Genomic DNA, 19,427 nt, shown 5'->3' on the forward strand with positions numbered 1-19,427 from the left:
AGGAATCCATCTGCAGCAGGTTACTGATACAATGCAGTGTTTATTCACAGTGGCTACTGACAGGGACTCAATAATACACAAGAAAACCCCCATAACTGAGACCACTCATTATTATGCTTTCAACTTCAGCATCTTTTGAAAAATGAACGTGCAGGGCAGAAATATCTGCGGTCATTTTGTCCCTCGGATTCTTCACTTTTTAGGAGGCATTTATCTTCCTAAAAGTTGAGTGGCTGCATTGGTATATGAAACAACCGAGGAAGCGTTTCTGTTCCTGCGAAGGCATCCACTGCAAAGAGCAGTGACACCAGAGCGAGCACACCTTGGGTACCTACCCAACCACCAGGAAGGTGCCAGGCACTGGATTACCTGGATGACCCCCCGGCCCCGCGATAGGCTCCGCTCCGGGCGGTGCCGGCCCGAGGCCCGCGGCCGCCCCCACCGCCTCCCGCAGTCCCGCCCCTTCTCTTGATTGGGAGAGAGCGCAGAGGCCGCGCTCGTCATTGGCTCCTAGAACAGCGGCCACGCTCTCCATTGGCTGCCGGCGGTGCCGCTCGGGGCGGCGGGGCCGGGGGTGGCGGTGAGGCGGCGGGGCCGAGGCTCTGCTTCGCGGCGGCGGCAGCGCCACTGGCACCGGCAGCGGCACCGGCACCATGGTGAGCTCCGCCCGGCCGCACTCCCGGCCCGGGACACGGGCTGGCTGGGGGGCATCCGCCCTACCCAGGCCTGGGCCCATGGTGGGAGGGAAGAGGCTGAATCCCCTTGGGAAGCGGGAAGCCGGGCCCCAGCCCTTTGTTTCGGGGGGAGATGGGGGTGATGTTTCCCGTGGTGGGATCGCTTCCCACCGGGGTGGTGGGAAGGGTGGGATGGGATGCTGCGGGGCGCGAGAAGGGGCTCTTCTGCCGCCCGGTGCCTGACCGTGCCGCCGCCTCGCCCTGCCCGCAGTACGGCTTCGTCAATCACGCCCTGGAGCTGCTCGTCATCCGCAACTACGGCCCCGCCGTCTGGGAGGACATCAAGTAAGTATATGTGTCTGTCTGTCTGTGTCTGTGCGTGTGTGTGTGTGTCTGTGCGTGTATGTGTGTCTGTTCATGTGTGTCTGCCTGTCTGTCTGTTGTCCGCGAGTCCGGGCGGGGCAGCGGGCCGGCAGCGGTGCCCAGGACGCGGCTTGTCCCGCAGCCGCGACAGGACCAAGAGCGGCTCCTGCCGCGCCTCGTCCCCTCGCGGCCTCTCCTAACGCCGCCAAGACCCGTCTGGTTCCACCTTTCCCGGTCTCCAGGAGCCGCAGCGGGGATGGCGTTGATTCCCGCGGTTCCCTGGGTTGTGGCAGAAATAATGTGCGGGCAAAACGCCCTGAAGCCACGGATATGCCTGTCCTTGCATCCGGCCACCAGGTGAACCACGCAACAGTTGCATCCCTTCGCATCCCTGAAGGAGCTGAAATACAGCGTTTAGCTAATAAACGCGGTCTAAAACCAGTGTGAGATTTTGGTAATGTCCTCGCTTGAAATTAAAAAAAGTCACTGATTATACAGAGAAATATGTATAAGAATGTAAGTATAAGTATGATTTTTGGCTTTCATCTCTTGAACCTGATTTGTTATGCTCAACCCTTGCTTTTCTGGCAGTATAATGTTTTTCTAGGGAGCTGACTGGCTTGACTTTAAACCTTTGATGAATTGTGAGATTGCACAAAAAGTTTGAAATAAGTAATGTAAACAAAATTCTATTTACCATAAATATGGTAATATTGATAATTGGGCAAAACCACAAGAAATATTTTTAAAAAGACCTAAAAGCTTACAAAGTTGTAAGCTTACTTCATAAGGCTTTAGGTAACTATGTAGTCAGAAGAAAGTGTTTAATGTGATCTCTTGACATTGTATGTTTAAGGGAAAAGTCGATTATCCAACTTGGAGAAAGTGGTCTTCTTTCAACTGGATGCCGCCTTCTTTATCCCTCTTTCCCATTTATTTTGGGCCAATTTTAATATGTCAGTGTCGATGTCGATGTTATAATATATTGCTGTTGTCCTAATACAATTTTCAGAGTTAAAGGACAGCTTTTGACTGTGAGATTTTTATTACCGTGACACATTCTTTTCATAAAACTGTTCCTTAGGACTGTGGTAATCTTACACACTACCATGAAATCAGAGAATTATAGACATGCTCTTTGGAAGCCATCTCTGGAGGTCATCTAGTCCAGTTTCTGTTCCAGCCTGCATGGTTACTGGGACTAGATTGGGGCTCAGCTATGACTTTCGTCTAGCTGAGTCTTTAAAATCACCAAAGGTGAGTCCACAGTTGTGGTTCAGCAGGTGTTCATTGTTCTAGTGATCCCTGACAGTCTATAAATTACTGTTTGCAAATGCAGTTCTGTGGATAACATAGGTGAGTGTTAAGTGAATGCCACACAGTTTTGTGCTGCAAGTGAGGTATTTATTTTTCTTACATACCTTATCTAAACACACTGATCTATTTTGAATTTTTATAATTTGATTTTTTTAAATGACATGTAAGTTATGGGACAATAAAATAAAATAGTGACACATGCATAATTTTCCATGAAAATTATAACATGTATAAAATATAATAATAAATATTCGCTCTTTCTTGGCATGTCATCCCTTACCAAGATGCCTTTAAGTTACTTTTTTTCCAGGTTACCTGCTGCTAAGAATTTGTATTTAAGATCAATCCATCAGAGAGGGTACAAAGTTTCATCTTCTAATGCAAGAAGACTGTCAGACTGTCAAAACCCAGCTATTATTCCTGATGCTTCCTATCTCTTAAGATTTTACAAACAACTAAAAGAATACTGAGGATAACTAAAGCCTATGAGGAGTGTTACTCATTTAACGTTTTGGACAAATTTGCTAGAAAGATACAAAATACTTTTCTGAGGACAGCTATGAAAATTCGGGAAGCTGGTATGTCCTGTTTCTGTTCTTCATGTGAGAAACATCTGTGTCCTGTAGCAGCCCAGCAGGTAGGCTCTGCCATTAGCTCACAGAGAAGATGGCTTTCTGAAAGGAAACTGTAGCATGACACCACCCAAGCAGACAAATGGAACGTGAGCTTCAAGAAGGAGCTGACGTATATGCAACAGCTGCCATAGTTCCTTATGGAAAAGGCATTCACAACAGGGTATTTGTTCAGCAGGATTTAGTTTAAAAACTAATGTATCCTTGAGTTTAGAAACCAATAAACTAACCCCTGTATATTTCACTGTAACAGATTATAGGTGGTGCTGATTTAGGGAATGGTACAGGGTCAACTGATAGCCACTAAATTTTTAGGTACTTTTGGTTCTTGTAGTGCACTTACAGAGATGTTATGGAAGAGTTTGGGTGTTTAATCTTTTATAGGTAAATACAAACTTCTTACAAAGGCTTTGTTAGAATTGTCAATCATTTAGAAAACGACAGGAAGATACAGACCAGTGTTGTGGCATGCTGAGTGGAATCAGTTGAATCACTCATGACTGCAGAAGTAATTGTTGAAGTCAACAGTCTTTGGCTGTTTAAAAAAAATTGAGAGGAACTTTGCACTATTAGTGTAGTTGAATTTGCAATACAACATCAGCATTTTTGTGAAGCAGAAAGGCCTCTGGGTAGTTCAGCACAAAATTTATCTAAGCTTTTTTTTGATCTGATCACATACTGCTATTTTGTTCTCTCTGAAGTCACTCCAGAGATGTGAATCAGCAGAGTGGTGGGTTGTGATTGCTGAGTGATTCTCAAATGCCAGTGGGTGAATTTGTACTTAATATTGATAGAAGGTAAAAGAAAACATAGAACTGAATAAACTGGAGTAATGAAAACAGGTCATTCTTCAAAAAAGTTAAATACTGAATTGAAAGGGTATGCTCCATCTGAAGCATGAAAACACTTCTGTAACTTCTTCAGTCAAAAGTGACATTGGATGAAGTTCTTACATATAGAATTTGGAAGTCCAAACAGTTGAATTTGATGCTCTTAAGAGTGGTGTTTTCATTGCCATCACTTAGTGGTGTTATCTGAGTCAGAATGATGACTTCAAGTCTCTGTTTCTGCTTTTTCATTAATTTTTCCATGTTCTTAGGAAACTACGATCTGTGAAAAAAAAGATACATACTGATTTTGTTTTTAAATTCCTCAGAGTGGAATTCTTGGGAAAGTTAGACTCCATGTTTTTTTTCATCCACTTTAAAAACAAATCATAACTAGATAACGGACTTTTTTTACACATCATACAGCCTTTACAATGAAGCTCGGGGGAAATATTGCAGTATATACTTTGATATATGGCTTGGTTTTGCTAAAGAACTAGAATTAAAATGCTTGAAACACAGAATGATTCAAAGCCCTTTATTTTTGAACCAACTTTCTGGATCCCAAATAGGCTGAATTCAAAATAACACGAGGAAACCTGGCATATAAGCAGTGAAAGTTAATTTTGATTTGTGGAGCCTTTACTCAATTTCTCAACAGGAAAGTCTCAAAAATTTTTTTCTCCTTGCTTTTTCTCTGGCTACCACTCATAGAATTGAGAATTTGAACTTGCAGACAGTTTTTTTTGTGATGAAGCCCTGGAAGCATTAGAGGGATTTAGCAAAGCTGGATGAGCGAGAGGGAGCAGAGGAAAGTCCTGTAGTTGCTGAATTCTGCAGTAGCAGATTTTTCTTAGTGTGAAGTGAAGGTGATTCAGCATAGTAATTTCTTGTGCTTACTGGCACTTGTAAGCTGCCTGTACATTGCTCCTTGTTATTCACTTCTTCAGTCCTTGGAAGGGGAGACTTAGGACCCAGAATACATGGAAACAGACTTCTTTGATCAGCACTCACTAGCTCTGCAAAGAGTTATTAGCAAATAAACTGTTCCTTAGAGCTGTTAGCCACATTTTTGCTGAGAAGACACTTTGCATTTGTTCCTTCCCTGCTTAAGAGAAAACCTCTGTCAAATCCCTTATTTTGTCACTGTTACATCCAGAGGACTATTTCAGATTGTGTGGCCATGGTTGCAATGGCTTGAAAGGGTGGTTCTCAAGATTCCTTTGGCATTAGATATCTTCAAGTCCTCTGCAGCCAGCATAAACGCTAGCTGACATAAACTGGAAGTTGTCAGGCTTGACCATTCCCACATACGTGCAATTCTGTACTCGTGTCTGTTTAAGGTCAAATTTGTACTGCTGGGTGATAAGGGTAGCATGTGAACTTGATCCTAATTAGTGTTTGTGGAATTACTGTCTGTGTACCTGTCCTAGACAACACAGAGAGATTACTCACATTTTAAAAATAAATAAAAGTTTCCAAGGCTTAAGAAGTTGTCTTCACTAGTATGTTTTTGCTTTGGACATATTTTTATGGTATATGGTAATACATTTTTAAAAGGGGTCTCTATCATGATAAAATCTGAGCTCTTCTGCAACAGGTGTCACATATGGCTGAGCTGAACAGCTGTATATGTGAAATTCTGAACACTCCATTCAGCGAGTCTAAAGATTTAATTGTGTAACAAGCATTAACAGGGGTGGCTTCTTGAAACAGCTCCAGGTTGATATGTGGGAGCTAGAGCATTGTCAGTAGGGAATATGTACACAATCATCTATCCTGTGTTTTCCAACACTATCCTTCTGTGTCTGATTAAATGAATACAGAATTTTCCCATGGGCCCCTAAATCTGAATTGAGGCCAGGTTAGATGCTCAAACTGTGACACGTTCAAACATATTGCCAAGAAAATGAATGGGAACTCAAATATTTTATTAAGAAATGCATTAAAATGCTTCATCACAATCCTGTAGAGTAAATTAGTATTCCCACACAGGTACATGAAATGTCTGGATTTAGGAAATGAAATGGCACAACTTGTCAGCTGCAGTCTTCATCTTCCTTCTGTCTTTATGGTACAAGTCCCCACAAAACAGTCTCATTTTCCTGGTGCTCAATGCTTAAGGTAGAGTTAAGGCATCATCCTGCCTTTGCCTTGTTTTATACTCCTTTTGAAGGTTAGGCTGGCATATGGTGTCTACACTTGCCAAGGTCTGGAGAAGCTGCTGAGTGACACAAACTTTACATGGACCCAGTGATCTTGAAGGACACATGAAGGAAGAGAAAAAAGTCAATTGATTGTCCTATGAGGAAGGAAATTTTTGTTCTCCCCCAAGTTTCACAGATTACAACCTACCAAGGCTCCAGGCTAGTTGTCTCTTTGAAGTTTTTTTTTTCCTGTAAGTCTTCTGTTAAGGTTAAAATGGTGAAACACTGAGGACTGAGAAATTATCCTGGTGAAATGTGGAAAAAGAAAGTGAAAAGCTTCTCTGCTCAGTTTAAAATTGGGTTCGACTGAAGTGGTAGAAAACTCTACAATCTGGGGGAGTGAGATAAACTGCAGGGCTGTCATTTGCCTTTAGAAAACTAAACAGACACAGAAACTTCTGCATCCTATTGGCGAAGGTTAGCATAGACTTTAGTGACTCAGTGTGGCTTTTGCAGTAAAACGTAGGTGTTTTAAGAATACATGTATATTGGGTAAATTTTCAAATGCATTCCTAGCAGTTAGGTATATCAGTGTTGTGCAGGTTGGCTGCTTAAGTCAGGAGAGGGAAATGCTTTTATGAATTTATGCATGTAAAAAATGTCCTCCACTGACTTTCATTAACAGGATGTGATATTCTGATTAATTATATTTTTAGTTATATTCCAAAACAGTAAATAATATAAATAAACAATATTAAATAAATATGAAACACGTTTAAGAATATATTTGTTTTTTTTATAGGGGACAGACTTGGATTTTTTTAAACACATTGTTTCCTTGGAATTTCTGACATTGCAAAAACTATCCATTTTTATGCTCTTTAAAGCAAATAAAAAAATTTTTTTAGCTGCAGAATAAAAGCACTAGCTTGATTTATTGTGTTTGTATACTGTGTTCAGAATGTCACCTTGTCAATGATGGTTTTTTCTTTTTACTAATATATCAAAACAATTTGCATTTTTTGATATGTTTAAAAAATCAAGATTTTGGCCTACTACTATTATTTAGCACAATGTTTAGATGTAGTAACAGTTCATAAGATAGTATAGTTTGCCTTTTTAGAAACATAGGAAAATATGTACAAAAGCTCTAATGAAAGTGTTGTTATAAGTTGCAGCAGTAAGCTCTTAAGAAGTGTTGGAATTTAGGTAACTTGTAGGTCTGATGCTGGTGGCCTGTAAAGTCCATGAAAACGGTGTTTTGAGTATAAAAAGTGCTCAGTACCTTGAAAAAAACAGGACCACCTGTCCCATACTGGGCACCCAAAAGTAGTGAAACCTTTTTGTCCATGTTGTTCTTGCCTATTTAAAGTGGAAATGGTATAATTGGCCTCACGAGATTGTTTGAAAGGCAGTTAATGCTTGTGCATACAAATAGTGTAGGGATCAATTCCACGTGAAGACTTGTTAGAAAGGAATAATTCTGTCTTCAGAGCTGGATTTGAACACTGCTGTAAATCAAGCCTGTGGTTATTTATTGGTGAATGAGATAAAGTAAAATACAGAATAGTTGTGCATTAACGAAGTGGGATCTAGCCTCAGTACTGAAAGAACTGGTAGCCTCCAGGTTCTGTGGGCTCATGGGTGTGACTGGTGGGTTGTGTGATACAGGCATAGAGAGAGGCAGGGAAATGTGGCTTGGAGCACACTAGACTAATGTTGCTCTGAGTGGACCTGAGTCCATCTTTCCTGCTTTCACTAAACCAAAGAAAGCTCATCAGATGCTTATGGCTCTTTATGAGATGTTTTATTTCTTCGTAATAGTTCTGGAAAGTGTTTCTTAAGTTTGCAGCTGACTGTAGTTCTGTATATAGGGCAGCCCTTTAAAAAGCTTATAAAACAGTACCATAGTCTAAACCAATCTGTCTGCAGTCTTAACAGCATCACTTCTGCTAGCAGAGAAGATGGATAATCATCAGCTTAGAAATATCATAGTTTTGGAGAAACTATATTTGTATATGTAGCTGCATAAGCATATAAACACTGCTGTGCATGTGTATGTGTATGTGTGCATGCATATTATGTCTATTTAACCACAGTGTGGCCTGGCAATAAACATGCAAACTAAACAGGACATAAGAATCAAATAAGTGTAAAAAATGTGAGGTGTGTCACTTCAGCTAATAATCATGTGAAGCTGAAGCGAGTGAAAAGCCTTCCAGTGATTTTTGGTATTTCTCATCAAGGGCTGATTTGCAAGAGAATCTTGATGCCAAACTCCTTTTAAATATCTAAGTGTAGGTTCATGTGTGTCCAGGACTTCAATTTATTTTATTCTATTAGTGCCTTTGGGATTTCTACCATCAAAATTCTGGCTTTGCTATTCCTTTCCTATGTACTTCTCCTCCAAGGAGCTGTAGAAGAAGTCCAGGTGGTAAACAAGTTGGTTATGGATTTTGCCACATAGACATGTATACCTGTATATTGCAGTGGTGTTGGTCAGTCCTGTGTGACTCCTCTCCTGCTTGGTTGAACTGCTCTGAGCTTGATCGGTATTTCCCTTTCCCAGTCCACAACTAATTTATTATAAAGAATGCTTACTTTACAGTTTACCTAAATTACTGATTCTTTCATGCTTGGTAATGTTGCAGACATACCATGTTAATTATTTTAATTGTCCTCTCACAAAAAACACTGATGAAAAAAATAGACTATTCACTAGAGTTTTAGATTGTATGTCCATTCTTATTTTGGGTCATGTATGACTCAGTTGTAGTTAATTGCAGTGATCTGTGAAAAAACATGAAAATTGACTTTTTGCTGCCTCCTTAGCACCATGAGAGTTTACCCAGTGCTGAAGACAAAGTGTTCTGTTCAATCAGTCTTGTGACAATTTTGAAAAAAATACAGATTACTTAAATAGATGTCGGAAAGAGACTTTGGAAAACCATCAGTGATGAAGGGGCAATAGATTTTTTTTTAAATTCATACGCTTTTAACATTAATGAGTTTTTGTCCAGAAAGTGCTGTTAAGTAGGAACATTTATTGTTAATGTTTCTAAGTCCTTATTTCATACTCTTCCAAAACTCTAAGCAGTATTTTAGAAGTTGATTTTTTTTTTTAAACTGATGCTAAAGAAATGATTCTTCATGGGTCTGGAGGTTATTATTTACAGGATTTTTAGGGTCAGGACACTATACTGCCTGCTCCTTCAGTTCCTCACACCGGAAGGACCTGCTCGGAGGTCAGGAGTTTAAACTGAGTGGAGCCAAATTCTTTAATTTGTCTGGGAAAAAGCTGGCTAAGAGGAAATAGTGGCGTGTTATGAAACACTGTGTGAGTGTTCTTGCAGTATCTTTCAGATACTTTGCTGTTTTCCTAGAATTAAGTGCTTTTAGACCTGTCAGGATAACAGGTGTTATAAACATATTGCTTGCTCTTACAAATTAAATACTTGAAAGAGTATTTCGTAAACAGCATTCCTTTTAGTCCACTTACGTAAAAGGAAGGAAAATAATACTAGCTCTATATTTTTAATAATATTTTTAATATTTGTAGTAGTAGCAAAGAACTTGTACTTTTCTTAACTATATCTTCTAGGATTATCTTGTTTTGAAATCCTACATTAAACACTCTCATATCCAGCCTGTAAAGCTGGGAAATAACTCAGAACTCTGAATTCTATAAATACACTTATTTACTTTACCCAGAACGTCATTTTCCTGGACAGATTCCCATTTTTATTTAATCTTGTAACTTAATATAATTTATGTTTTCCCCAGCTGGGTGTTTTAAAATATATCTGGACTATCCAAAACATGTACAAGTCTATTTTCTTTTTTCCTTTTGGGAAGAGTGGTTCAATATTTTTAATAGTTTTTAGTAAATAATCTTTGTGAAATACATGAAAAAAAGATGAGAAGCATTTTGGAAACACCAACCATCTGTGAAGTAATATAGTAAGCAGCGAGTTTGACATTTTAATGTAAATGAGATGCAAAAACTATGATTCTGGTTTCACAGATACCATCTTTAGTTCTGACACATGTAATCCCATTTAATAGTGCTGCTCTTGGAACGGAATTAAACTTGACTTGGCCCTATCAGTGAGATCAGAACCATGCTGTGTTTCTAAGTGCAGTAGTGTTATTTTGTCATTGTTTTGACTGATCTCTTCAATTTAACGAGCACTTTTTCCATCCTTGGTACACCAGGAGTAATGAAGCACAATGGTGGCAAAAGTCCCAACAGAAACAATACCTATCATGGAAGAAGTCCTAGAGGTGGTCTTTGGACTAGGTTCTGTTGTGGTGTGTTCCAGGTGACACACCCAGTGCATGCACTTTGGACTGGAGTTTTGATAGGAGGAGATACAGTTGTGCCTTTGGGACACTGGATGATCTGTTAAAGTGACAGCAACAGCTTCTAAACAGTAATGTTGTATCACAGAGACGCTTGTGCATCTTCAGGATGCAAAGCAGTGCAGTCTTGTACTGTTTTTTTTCCTCTATATTTACTGCATGCAAATGGGAAGGGTTCTTTTTCTGTAAGAATTTTTTAAAATTAGAGCTTTTTGACTGACTACAGGGGTAGGAGTAGCAAGTCCTACTTCACAGGAATAAAAAAGGTTCGACAGCAGCAATCTTCTTCTTTATTATAGTTTATTCAAATTCCCTTTAAATGCTACAGTCTGACTGAAAAACTACATTAAAATTCACCTTGTGCAGAATGAGCTATAAAAGTAAGACTAACCTGACATAACATCTTGTCTATCTGTGTTACCTATAAAACCTCAAAAGATGGCAAAAGAAATCCTAACTACATCAAAGTAGAGAAAATATTTCCTCTGTGAGAAATAAAAATGTGTGCAATCTGTGGTTTAAAAATCTGAAGTGCAGGATCTGTTCTGATTTTAAGAATAGTTTTTATTGGAATGCTTGTCCACACGTAACATTTCATCCATTTCTGTGAATTATTAACATTACTTTAAACTTTAGTGGTGTGTTTGCAAATACTAAACTAGTTGCACAATGGGAAAGATTTTCAAAGGGACCATTGTACACACATTGTATCACTTGTTACACTGTCCTGTGCTGGTAGATCAACAACAGTTTGGGGGGGTGTTAGTATGACTGATGGAGGAAAGACTGCTTTGAGCCTTGATCCTTCTTTGATCTACTCCATAGGAATTTCTCCAGTGATGTCAAGGTCAAATCTGTATGTGAAAAATGGCCTCTGTATAGCTGTGTTGTTTTCCGTGGTGCAATGATTAGGGTTCTTTTCTTTCCCAAGTAAAATGCCTCACATTAACCTGGATAATACAAACATTCTGGAGGAAAACAAAAGCATTTTAGAAAAGTCTGGGCTGGAATCTTTGTTTCCCACAATTCAAGTAGCTCTGTGTAATCATTCAAAATTAGTCCAGAGTAAATAAAACGGGCTGCCAGACCATAGCAGTTAGGACAGGAATGTCATAGGATGTAAGTTTTGAACCATGAAATATCACATCTCATGTGACAGGAGTCAACTTGGGCAAGAGCATTAGAATCCTGGGATTTTTGAAGGTTTTGAACAGAAACTTACAGGGGAGCAAACCCCATGCTTCTTTTGTCTCCAGAAATGTAAATGAGAAATTAGTTGTAAATTCTGTTCTATTTGACTTGGAAGTTATTTTTAAAGAAAGGCAAAACACAAAAGTTAAAAGTTTGCTACTGTAATGCGGCTACTTCACTAAAGAATTAACCAGGGCTTGGGAATTTGCCAGAGCTTGTTGCTTTTGGCTTGTTTCCAGTCAAGTCCTTAAGAAACCAACAACTTGTTATTGCTGTTAATGTCTTTGTGATCAAACACTGCAGTCTGCAGAAAACAGCAGAACTATGTTAATTCCTCCCATAACTTTATCTCATCAAAAACTGTGATTAAAGACTGCAGCAAAACATTTCCAGAGAAGTGCCACAGTTTTTTTGTAAAGCTATGGAATATGAAGTTTTCTGTGAAATGTGGTCAGCCAAATGTAAATTTTTTGCGTCTAAAGATGCCTTTTTATATTGCAGTTCTAATCCTGGCTCCCGATCCATCTGTCAGCCAGGAGAGGGAAGCTGTTCAGATGGGAACAGTTGCAGCCTTCTGGTCTTTTAAAGTCCTCATATTTGGGTTTGTAGCCATCCCTTGTTCCACATAGGCAATTTTGTTTTCATATGTGGTACTCAGGTTATGGAGTTAAATACAGCTATGTAACATTGTAGGAATTACTGTTAATGGACAGCCAACCACATCAGCTCTGCAAAGATGACAAAGCCACACTTTCAGTATTACTTATAAGAGTTTTCACAACAGTGTCATATATTTCTTCATATCACCCTTGTTGTAGAACCAGTCTCTTAGTGTAAGTGCAGGAAGCTTTGATAAATCAGGTAGGAATCAGGTACTTATGAGAGAAAAGTGCAGCCATGAGGAAACCATTTAGGTATTGCCCATTCCTGTTTCCTAGGCTGCTGGTGGGCATGTCGTGGTCAGCCTCTCTGGTGCTGATAGCTGTGGTGGTCTCTGAAACAAGTTTATTAGAGGACCTGCTATTTTGTAGACTTGCTGAAAGACAAGTGCCTCTGTAAAAATAGAAGTGTTTTCACATTGCAGTGGCCATTTTGGATAAGCTTTCGGCAGCATGTCCCCTTCACATATAGTCTTAAAACTAATATTTCGGATAGAAAGACTTTTGGAACTTCTCACTGCTGTCAGATTACTGAGGGAGGAAGAAGGGCTTCAGAAGCTGCAGACCCAGCTCGCCAGAGGCAGGGGAATTCACTGATTTCCCTTCAGCTGACTTCACTGAACCTCCTGTCCTGTCCTCAGTCACTCTGTCTGGCCACATGTTCTGTGTGCGCAGCAATGGTGATGAAGCAGGCCGGGAAATTCATCTAGCAGAAATATAATACAGAAAAACAAATATCTAACTGAATTATATTTCAGCTCAGCATCTAGCTAAATTGTTGGGATGTACCTGCACAGGAGATCTTAGAGGTATGGAGAAGGAATGGACCTGAAAAGGTAGAGAAAAGTTCTGGAATTTAATAATTTTCAAACAGGGGCTTTAAAAAGGCAGTTTATCTTTTGACACAGGTTTAGATTAGACAGTGTCATGGTATTTGCCATATTTGTAGGACAAGCAAAGATACTTGCCTGGGTCACTGAGGAGTGTAATCTCCTGCAGGAATAAATATTTCCATTGACAAATTTTGTAGAAAATTTTGTTTACCTTTATCAAAAAAGGGAAATACATCATTAAGGGTACAGAGAAGATGGCTGCTGAGTGATCCAAAGGATCTTGAGTAAACTGGAGAAAAACAAAATAGTTAAAATAATTAAATGGAATAGACATTGAAATTACAAGTGGTAATTTTAAAGAGTGGTGGCTCAGGGAAATTGCAGACACTGAAGAAAAACTTGGACAAAGAAAATAAGAAAAAAAACATGACTTGGCACAGAGAAGCAAACAGGAAGAGTTCTAGTCAATATAATTGGAAAGAAATGTAAGTAGTTTTGAAACAAGAGATACCAGCATCATCAATCTGGGTCAGTTTTTCAGAGAGAGAATTCTCACACACAGAATCTCTGTCTACTGAATTGTTCAAGTACGCAGTATTTTTGAGGATGTTCATTGCTTTTCCAGATGTGCATGTTACCCTTTGTGGTTTGGCTGAGATCAGAGAGACTAAACGAAAGCACAGCATGTATCAGGGATGTGGGAAAGTTTGTTCACCCTTTGCAAACTTTCCTCCAAATTGTAGCTGACTTGCAGTTACATACCATGTTAAGAGAATCAAAGAATCAAGATGGTTTTCTTTTCTTATATTCATTTCAGTTCCATTCTTAGGAAATGTAAACTCTACCTTCTTGTCCCTGACTACCTCATATGTTTCAAGACATCATTTCCCACTAACAACTCCAGCTCTCCTTCTGCTTAGTAAAAGAAGGAATATGTGGCATGGGATTTGTTTTCAGGAATCTGTGAGACTTGATATCCTGGAGGCTGATCTGAAGTTTTCAGAGAATGGTGGGGAAAGAGGACCAGAAGTACTATTTTGGAATATGAAAATATTTTGGAGCATGAAAATAAAGACCCCCCCCATTGAGTTTATTATAATATTTTTTGTGTCATTGGATAGAGAATGATGTTCTTTTTATGTAGAATTGTGTAGGATATTTATTCTCACCTCCCCTCCAACCCTGTCATAGTCCTTTAGGAAAACTGCTTAGCTTATTTTTAGGTCATCATTCTTAGAGTGAGTATAAAATGTTTATTTCAAGTAACAGTTACAGTACTTCATTAATTAATAACAAAATTAAGTATATTTTTAAAATATAAAAACAATGTATAATTTTTGGTCAGTGGGAAGAATGTGATGAGCAAGATTAAAGGAAGATGAAGAGGAAAAAGAAATCCAGACATCCATCGATAAATGAACAGATTATCAAAGACTGATGATTACTAATTGGAGGGTTAAATGATGAGTCATTTTATTTAGGTCAATAGAATACTGCCATATGAGATTGGAATCAGGCCTTCTCAGCAGTACAGTTTGCCATCTAGCAGTTTTAAGATGAACAAGAGTACTTAATTTTCAGACCTCTCCTTGAGTATCACAGAAAATATTTCTGTTTGTATGGACGAATAATTCCATTACATCTGTAAACGAATTGTTTTCAGGCATTATTAGTTTGTATTATTTAATTTTTAAAATAAGTTATGCCCACTTTAGAAAAATAAAATCTGAGTTTCTGTCAAAGTCTTTGATTTTAATTAATGGTTGATCATGTTATGATGATGGAGAGAGTTTGATGTAAAATGGGATGCAGAATTTTACAAACTAGGTTTAGAATCTATGTTTTATATGCTTATAATTCCTCTGATGACCAAGAAAAATTCAGAGCAATTAGAAATATTGGCTCTTAAGCTGGAGGTTTGAACATTATCTAAGGAAGCATTTCTGTCCTACTTTGGTAAAAGCCCTTCATCACCGTGGTACAGTAAGTAATTGTTTACTCATGGTTCTCTTTCATTTGTACATTAGAAAAATAATTATTCTAGTACCAAGTTGATGAATGTCTCAATTTGCATCCCATGTGCTTAGTTTTTTATAAAACCTACCTCATAATCTACCTTTGTTATAGTTTTTCTAATTCTAAAGCTTTTTCTGAAGAACAACTTCCGGTACTAATTTTTTTTGTGTTTGATATAAGAAGATGTGATTCAGTAAATCACTTGTAGACTTTCCTGTCTCTTTGACGTTTTTGACTTCAGAAGTGTTCTGCAGCATAGAGATGCATTTAGATTAGGGGTATAATTTCTTTTTAATGAGGTAGCTGTGACCCTCCACCTGCAAATATACTAGTGATGCCATCCATGATCATATTAGTTTTGCTAATTCATTCTGGTACATAAATTAGTGTGAGTGCCTACAGATGGCTTCTTTTATTACTATTTCTGCAAAGCACAATGTCTCTATCGAGACCCATTCTGTGGCAAAACCACAGAAGATGAACACTTATTTTAAAAAATATACTGAAAAAGGAGGCTGTGCTCATTTGCCAGAGGACTTCAACAAACAGGGCATGACTTCATCAGAGACCACACTGTGTCCTCCTGCACATCTACCTCTCTTTGCTGAAGGAGAACATGCAAGGGAAAAAAGAGCAAATACAGAATATGACTTGACTTGAAGCTGGGCAGAGTCAGGGCTGTATCCATGGGCATGCCCTATGCATGGTGGGACCAACCACAGGGGGCACCTGGCTCTTCAGGATCCTGGGATCTGCCTGCCCAGGAAGGTGCTCCCTGTCCTCCTCCCAAGAGCTGGGACTCAGCCACTGCTGCAGCACCAGTGTCCTGGCTCCTGTGCTAAGCAGGTGGGGTAAAACAGGGGGAAAGGCACTTGTGGACCCTCCCTAGAAACTCCCTTGTGTCAAATGCAAGGCTTGGCAGGCACAACAGTTTGTTGCTAGGGGGAGCAACTTGTTTTTCTCATGAAAAAAGTTCGCTTACAGAGTTGTGCTGCCTTTTGGACAAGCTACTGACTCCGTGTTCAAGTTGAAAAGAATACTAAATGATCCTGAAAAACTAAGAAGTCATTTTGTTTTGCTTTTTTTGACTTAGTATCAGTAGTAACTGTGCACAGGGCATATGGATGAGTCTTGTATTGAACCTGGGATTGGGGCTTGTTTCCTTTAGTGAAGAAATGTGTATTTTTATTGTGATATACCTAAGTGGTGATACTTTACTCATGAGAATTGATGTGGATTGTGAGAACAAGGCCTTGCAAAATCTTGCCAACTTTTTTTTCCTGTTCAGTGGGCATGTGCAGCATTCTGAAAAAAGATAATTGATTTGGTACCTATATCTGTGTTTTAAATTCCTCTCTGAAAATATGTGCAAATGGTTGTTAAAACCATCCCATGCCTTTTGTAAATAAAGTGTAATTAAAATTGGATGGAATGAAAAACTTAAGAAGTGTTTGAAGAGCCTGTCTTGGGCTGCATTATTGGATATTCCCCTCTCTTAAAATGCAAATTGTGTCTTTATCAGTTCAGCAACTTCTTTCTGAGGCTCTGTACTGAAAAATTGTTTTTATTTTATTATAGCTAATTATTATTTTCAGAACAGTTGTGGTCTGAGATATTTGTATTGTACACTAATGACTGAGATATGGAACAAATTTATTTCTAATTTTCTATCTTTAGTAACCCTAAAAACTTATTTTATTTAAAAGACCTTTTTCAATATGGCGCTTCTCCCCCAGGTGAAAAGGTTTTATTCTGTTTTCTTCAGGAAGGAGGCACAGCTGGATGAAGAAGGACAGTTTCTGGTCAGAATAATTTATGATGATTCCAAAACCTATGACCTGGTTGCAGCTGCAAGCAAGGTCCTTAGTAAGTAATACAGATATCTTCTTGCCCCCTCATCACAAAAAAGGTAATACTTCTCCTCCCTGCCAAATCTGTGTTCTGTAGTTAAAGAGGAAGTGAAAGCAGAGTATTAGTAAAGGAGAGATTTTTTTTTTAACAGAAGAAAGGATTGTGGGTTTTTTATTTCTCTTAAGATATTTTTATTCCTTTTATTCCTTGAAATTATTTTTATTACTTCCAAAGTATTCCATCTTAAAGTGAAGTAATATACCTCATCCACAGAGGACGGGCAGTGTTACAAGCAGCCATGAAGTAACAATGTACTGCTGCATGTACTTTGCCAATACACCCAGGTTTCAATCACTACTGCAAGAGCAGTGAGTGAATGAATGACTGAATTAATCCTTGATCTCTGCTGAGCAAGCATGCTGAGCTACAGAAACATCTGTGACATGGGCACATTTCATATCAGCCACTGATTTGGGTTGCATTCATTTTCAGTCATTGGAGCTCCGGTCTAGAATTTGAAAGGTAGAATTTTGCCCATCAGCATTATTCTGTCTGCAGACCCAAGTGTGGTGTGAAATCATTCTGCATCACTAGTTAGCCAAGAACCTCTAAGACTGTGATGGCTGTAGTAATGTTGAACTGGAGCAGCTGATGTGGTTTCATGCTATTGTAAATCAGAATTAACTCTGCTGAGGTGAGCACTACTAACAACTGAGTTCCTTTAATTTCAAGTAGTGATTTATTGTCTGTATCAAAATCTAAAATACTATACATGCGTGAAATGCACAATGTGGTGAAGTAATAATGGTAATTGATAAATCCTAACAAAATTCCTGTATTGAATACTCATTATTTGCCATATGACTCCTGAATCTTGCTGTTCTTTTACTGGAGACCTCTGGATCTGGGTAAAGTTTAGGTACTGTCTTTCTTGTTTATGAATACAAGGGTAAAGTACTAAGAGAAGTGTGTGAAATACAGTGTTCGAACTGAATCATATTTTCCTGTCTTAACTAGATCTAAATGCTGGGGAAATTCTTCAAATGTTTGGGAAGATGTTTTTTGTGTTTTGTCAAGAATCTGGTTATGATACAATTCTACGTGTCTTGGGCTCAAATGTCAGAGAGTTTTTGCAGGTAAGAATTTGGTACCAAATTATTTCAGTTAACAGAAGAACAGGAGTTTTCATATGCAGCAAATTAGGGAGGGGTGTTAAGTGAAAGGACTTACCTTGTTTATACTAACAGCAAATGTGGTCTTCAGATTTGTTGGGTATTTCTTCTAAGTTATCTCTGACTAATTATAGATAATGGCTATTTCTAATTGTATGTTATGTACAAAACTAAGGCTCATACACAGCTTATCTCTAAGACATTATCTTTCATACATGAACTGAGGGTGAGATAAAGCAGCAGTGTTTAAGTCAATTTTCGTGCTTTCCTAATTGCAGAACAGTGTGATACTGCACTATAAACCAAAACAAAATGAAAATGATTTTTCAATAGCATGGAAGAAATGTAGAAATGTAGGGACTTCTCCAAAGTGTTATTTTTAAGTGTAGAAAAAAATGGCCTTCCCTTTTTTGTCACCTGAAAATTGTTCACTTCTAAAAGCACTTTGGATTTAAGATTTGTCATCTATATCACTCTTGGAGAGAACTGTGTACTGTAATGAGTTTAAGAGCACTGAACTGGAGATTGCCCAAAAGCTGAGTGTCAAATCTCTATTGATTTTTGCTGAAAATTTAGCAGCCTCTTGTCATCTGTACCTTTAAAATCTCCCCAGCAATATGTGAATAAGCAGAATGCATGGATTGCTGGGTTACTAGAATATTCTGTGTCTAACTGCCTGCCCCAAAACCTGCATCATTCCGGAGCATCCTGGTTGGAGTCAACCTAGACTTCTTGTAAAAATCCCATGAATTGTAGTTGCTGGACAGCCAGGATATGTGTATGTTCCAACGTGTCCATATCATATGTGATCTGTAAACCACTGTCTGTCTGTGGGATGTGACGTCCTGTATATTTCATAGCTTCATTCACATGCTGCCCTTAAAGCCAGCCTTCAGATAAATGTAATTTTTAAAGGTAACTTATGTAATGAAGTTGCAGTTAGGGTTGAGCAAAAATAGGGGAGGAGGAAAAAGAAAGTGTAGTTGGCCCATTGCTTCATCACTTTGGTTTCTTATATATGGGCCAGTCCTTCCCTATTCCTTTCACTTATGCTCTTTTCCATATAGTATACTTCTCTTTTCATTCCTTACTGTGTGATGATAGAAAGATTGGACACATTTGATAAGCATACCAAACATCTATAAAAGTAGGAACGGCTTACATTTATATTCTTGTAATGACAGTATTTTAAGCTGCTTTGTTTGAATATCAGTATTAACACAGGATATTGGCTGTTATATACTTCTGTAAATGTTAAGAGGACTAATGTACTAGTAGCTGTGCCAAAAGTGTACTTTTTAGCTTTTTATTATGATAGAAAATCAGTGTCATCTGTGATTTATTGCTTTTGCATATTCCAGCAGTCAGATTAGGTCAGGAAAC

General features: G+C 38.7%; 1 protein-coding gene across 2 annotated transcripts in view; it reads left to right on the forward strand.

Moving 5' to 3' along the window:
• Window positions 1–571: 571 nt before the first annotated feature.
• The window catches only part of GUCY1B1 (guanylate cyclase 1 soluble subunit beta 1), a 43,279-nt gene continuing 24,423 nt past the window's right edge, over window positions 572–19,427 (forward strand). The window contains exons 1-4 of one of the 2 annotated variants that reach the window (XR_010430093.1): window positions 572–656; window positions 946–1,019; window positions 16,787–16,887; window positions 17,890–18,008. Coding sequence is in view for 1 of the 2 variants with exons in the window: in XM_064652314.1 (XP_064508384.1) it covers window positions 654–656; window positions 946–1,019; window positions 16,787–16,887; window positions 17,890–18,008 (297 nt within the window). In the remaining variant the exon portion in view is untranslated. The remainder of the gene's footprint in view (window positions 657–945; window positions 1,020–16,786; window positions 16,888–17,889; window positions 18,009–19,427) is intronic. The other variant, XM_064652314.1, reaches the window with a different exon arrangement.

The sequence above is a fragment of the Pseudopipra pipra genome, chromosome 4, assembly GCF_036250125.1.
Source record: "Pseudopipra pipra isolate bDixPip1 chromosome 4, bDixPip1.hap1, whole genome shotgun sequence".
In the NCBI taxonomy this organism is placed as follows: Eukaryota; Metazoa; Chordata; class Aves; order Passeriformes; family Pipridae; genus Pseudopipra; species Pseudopipra pipra.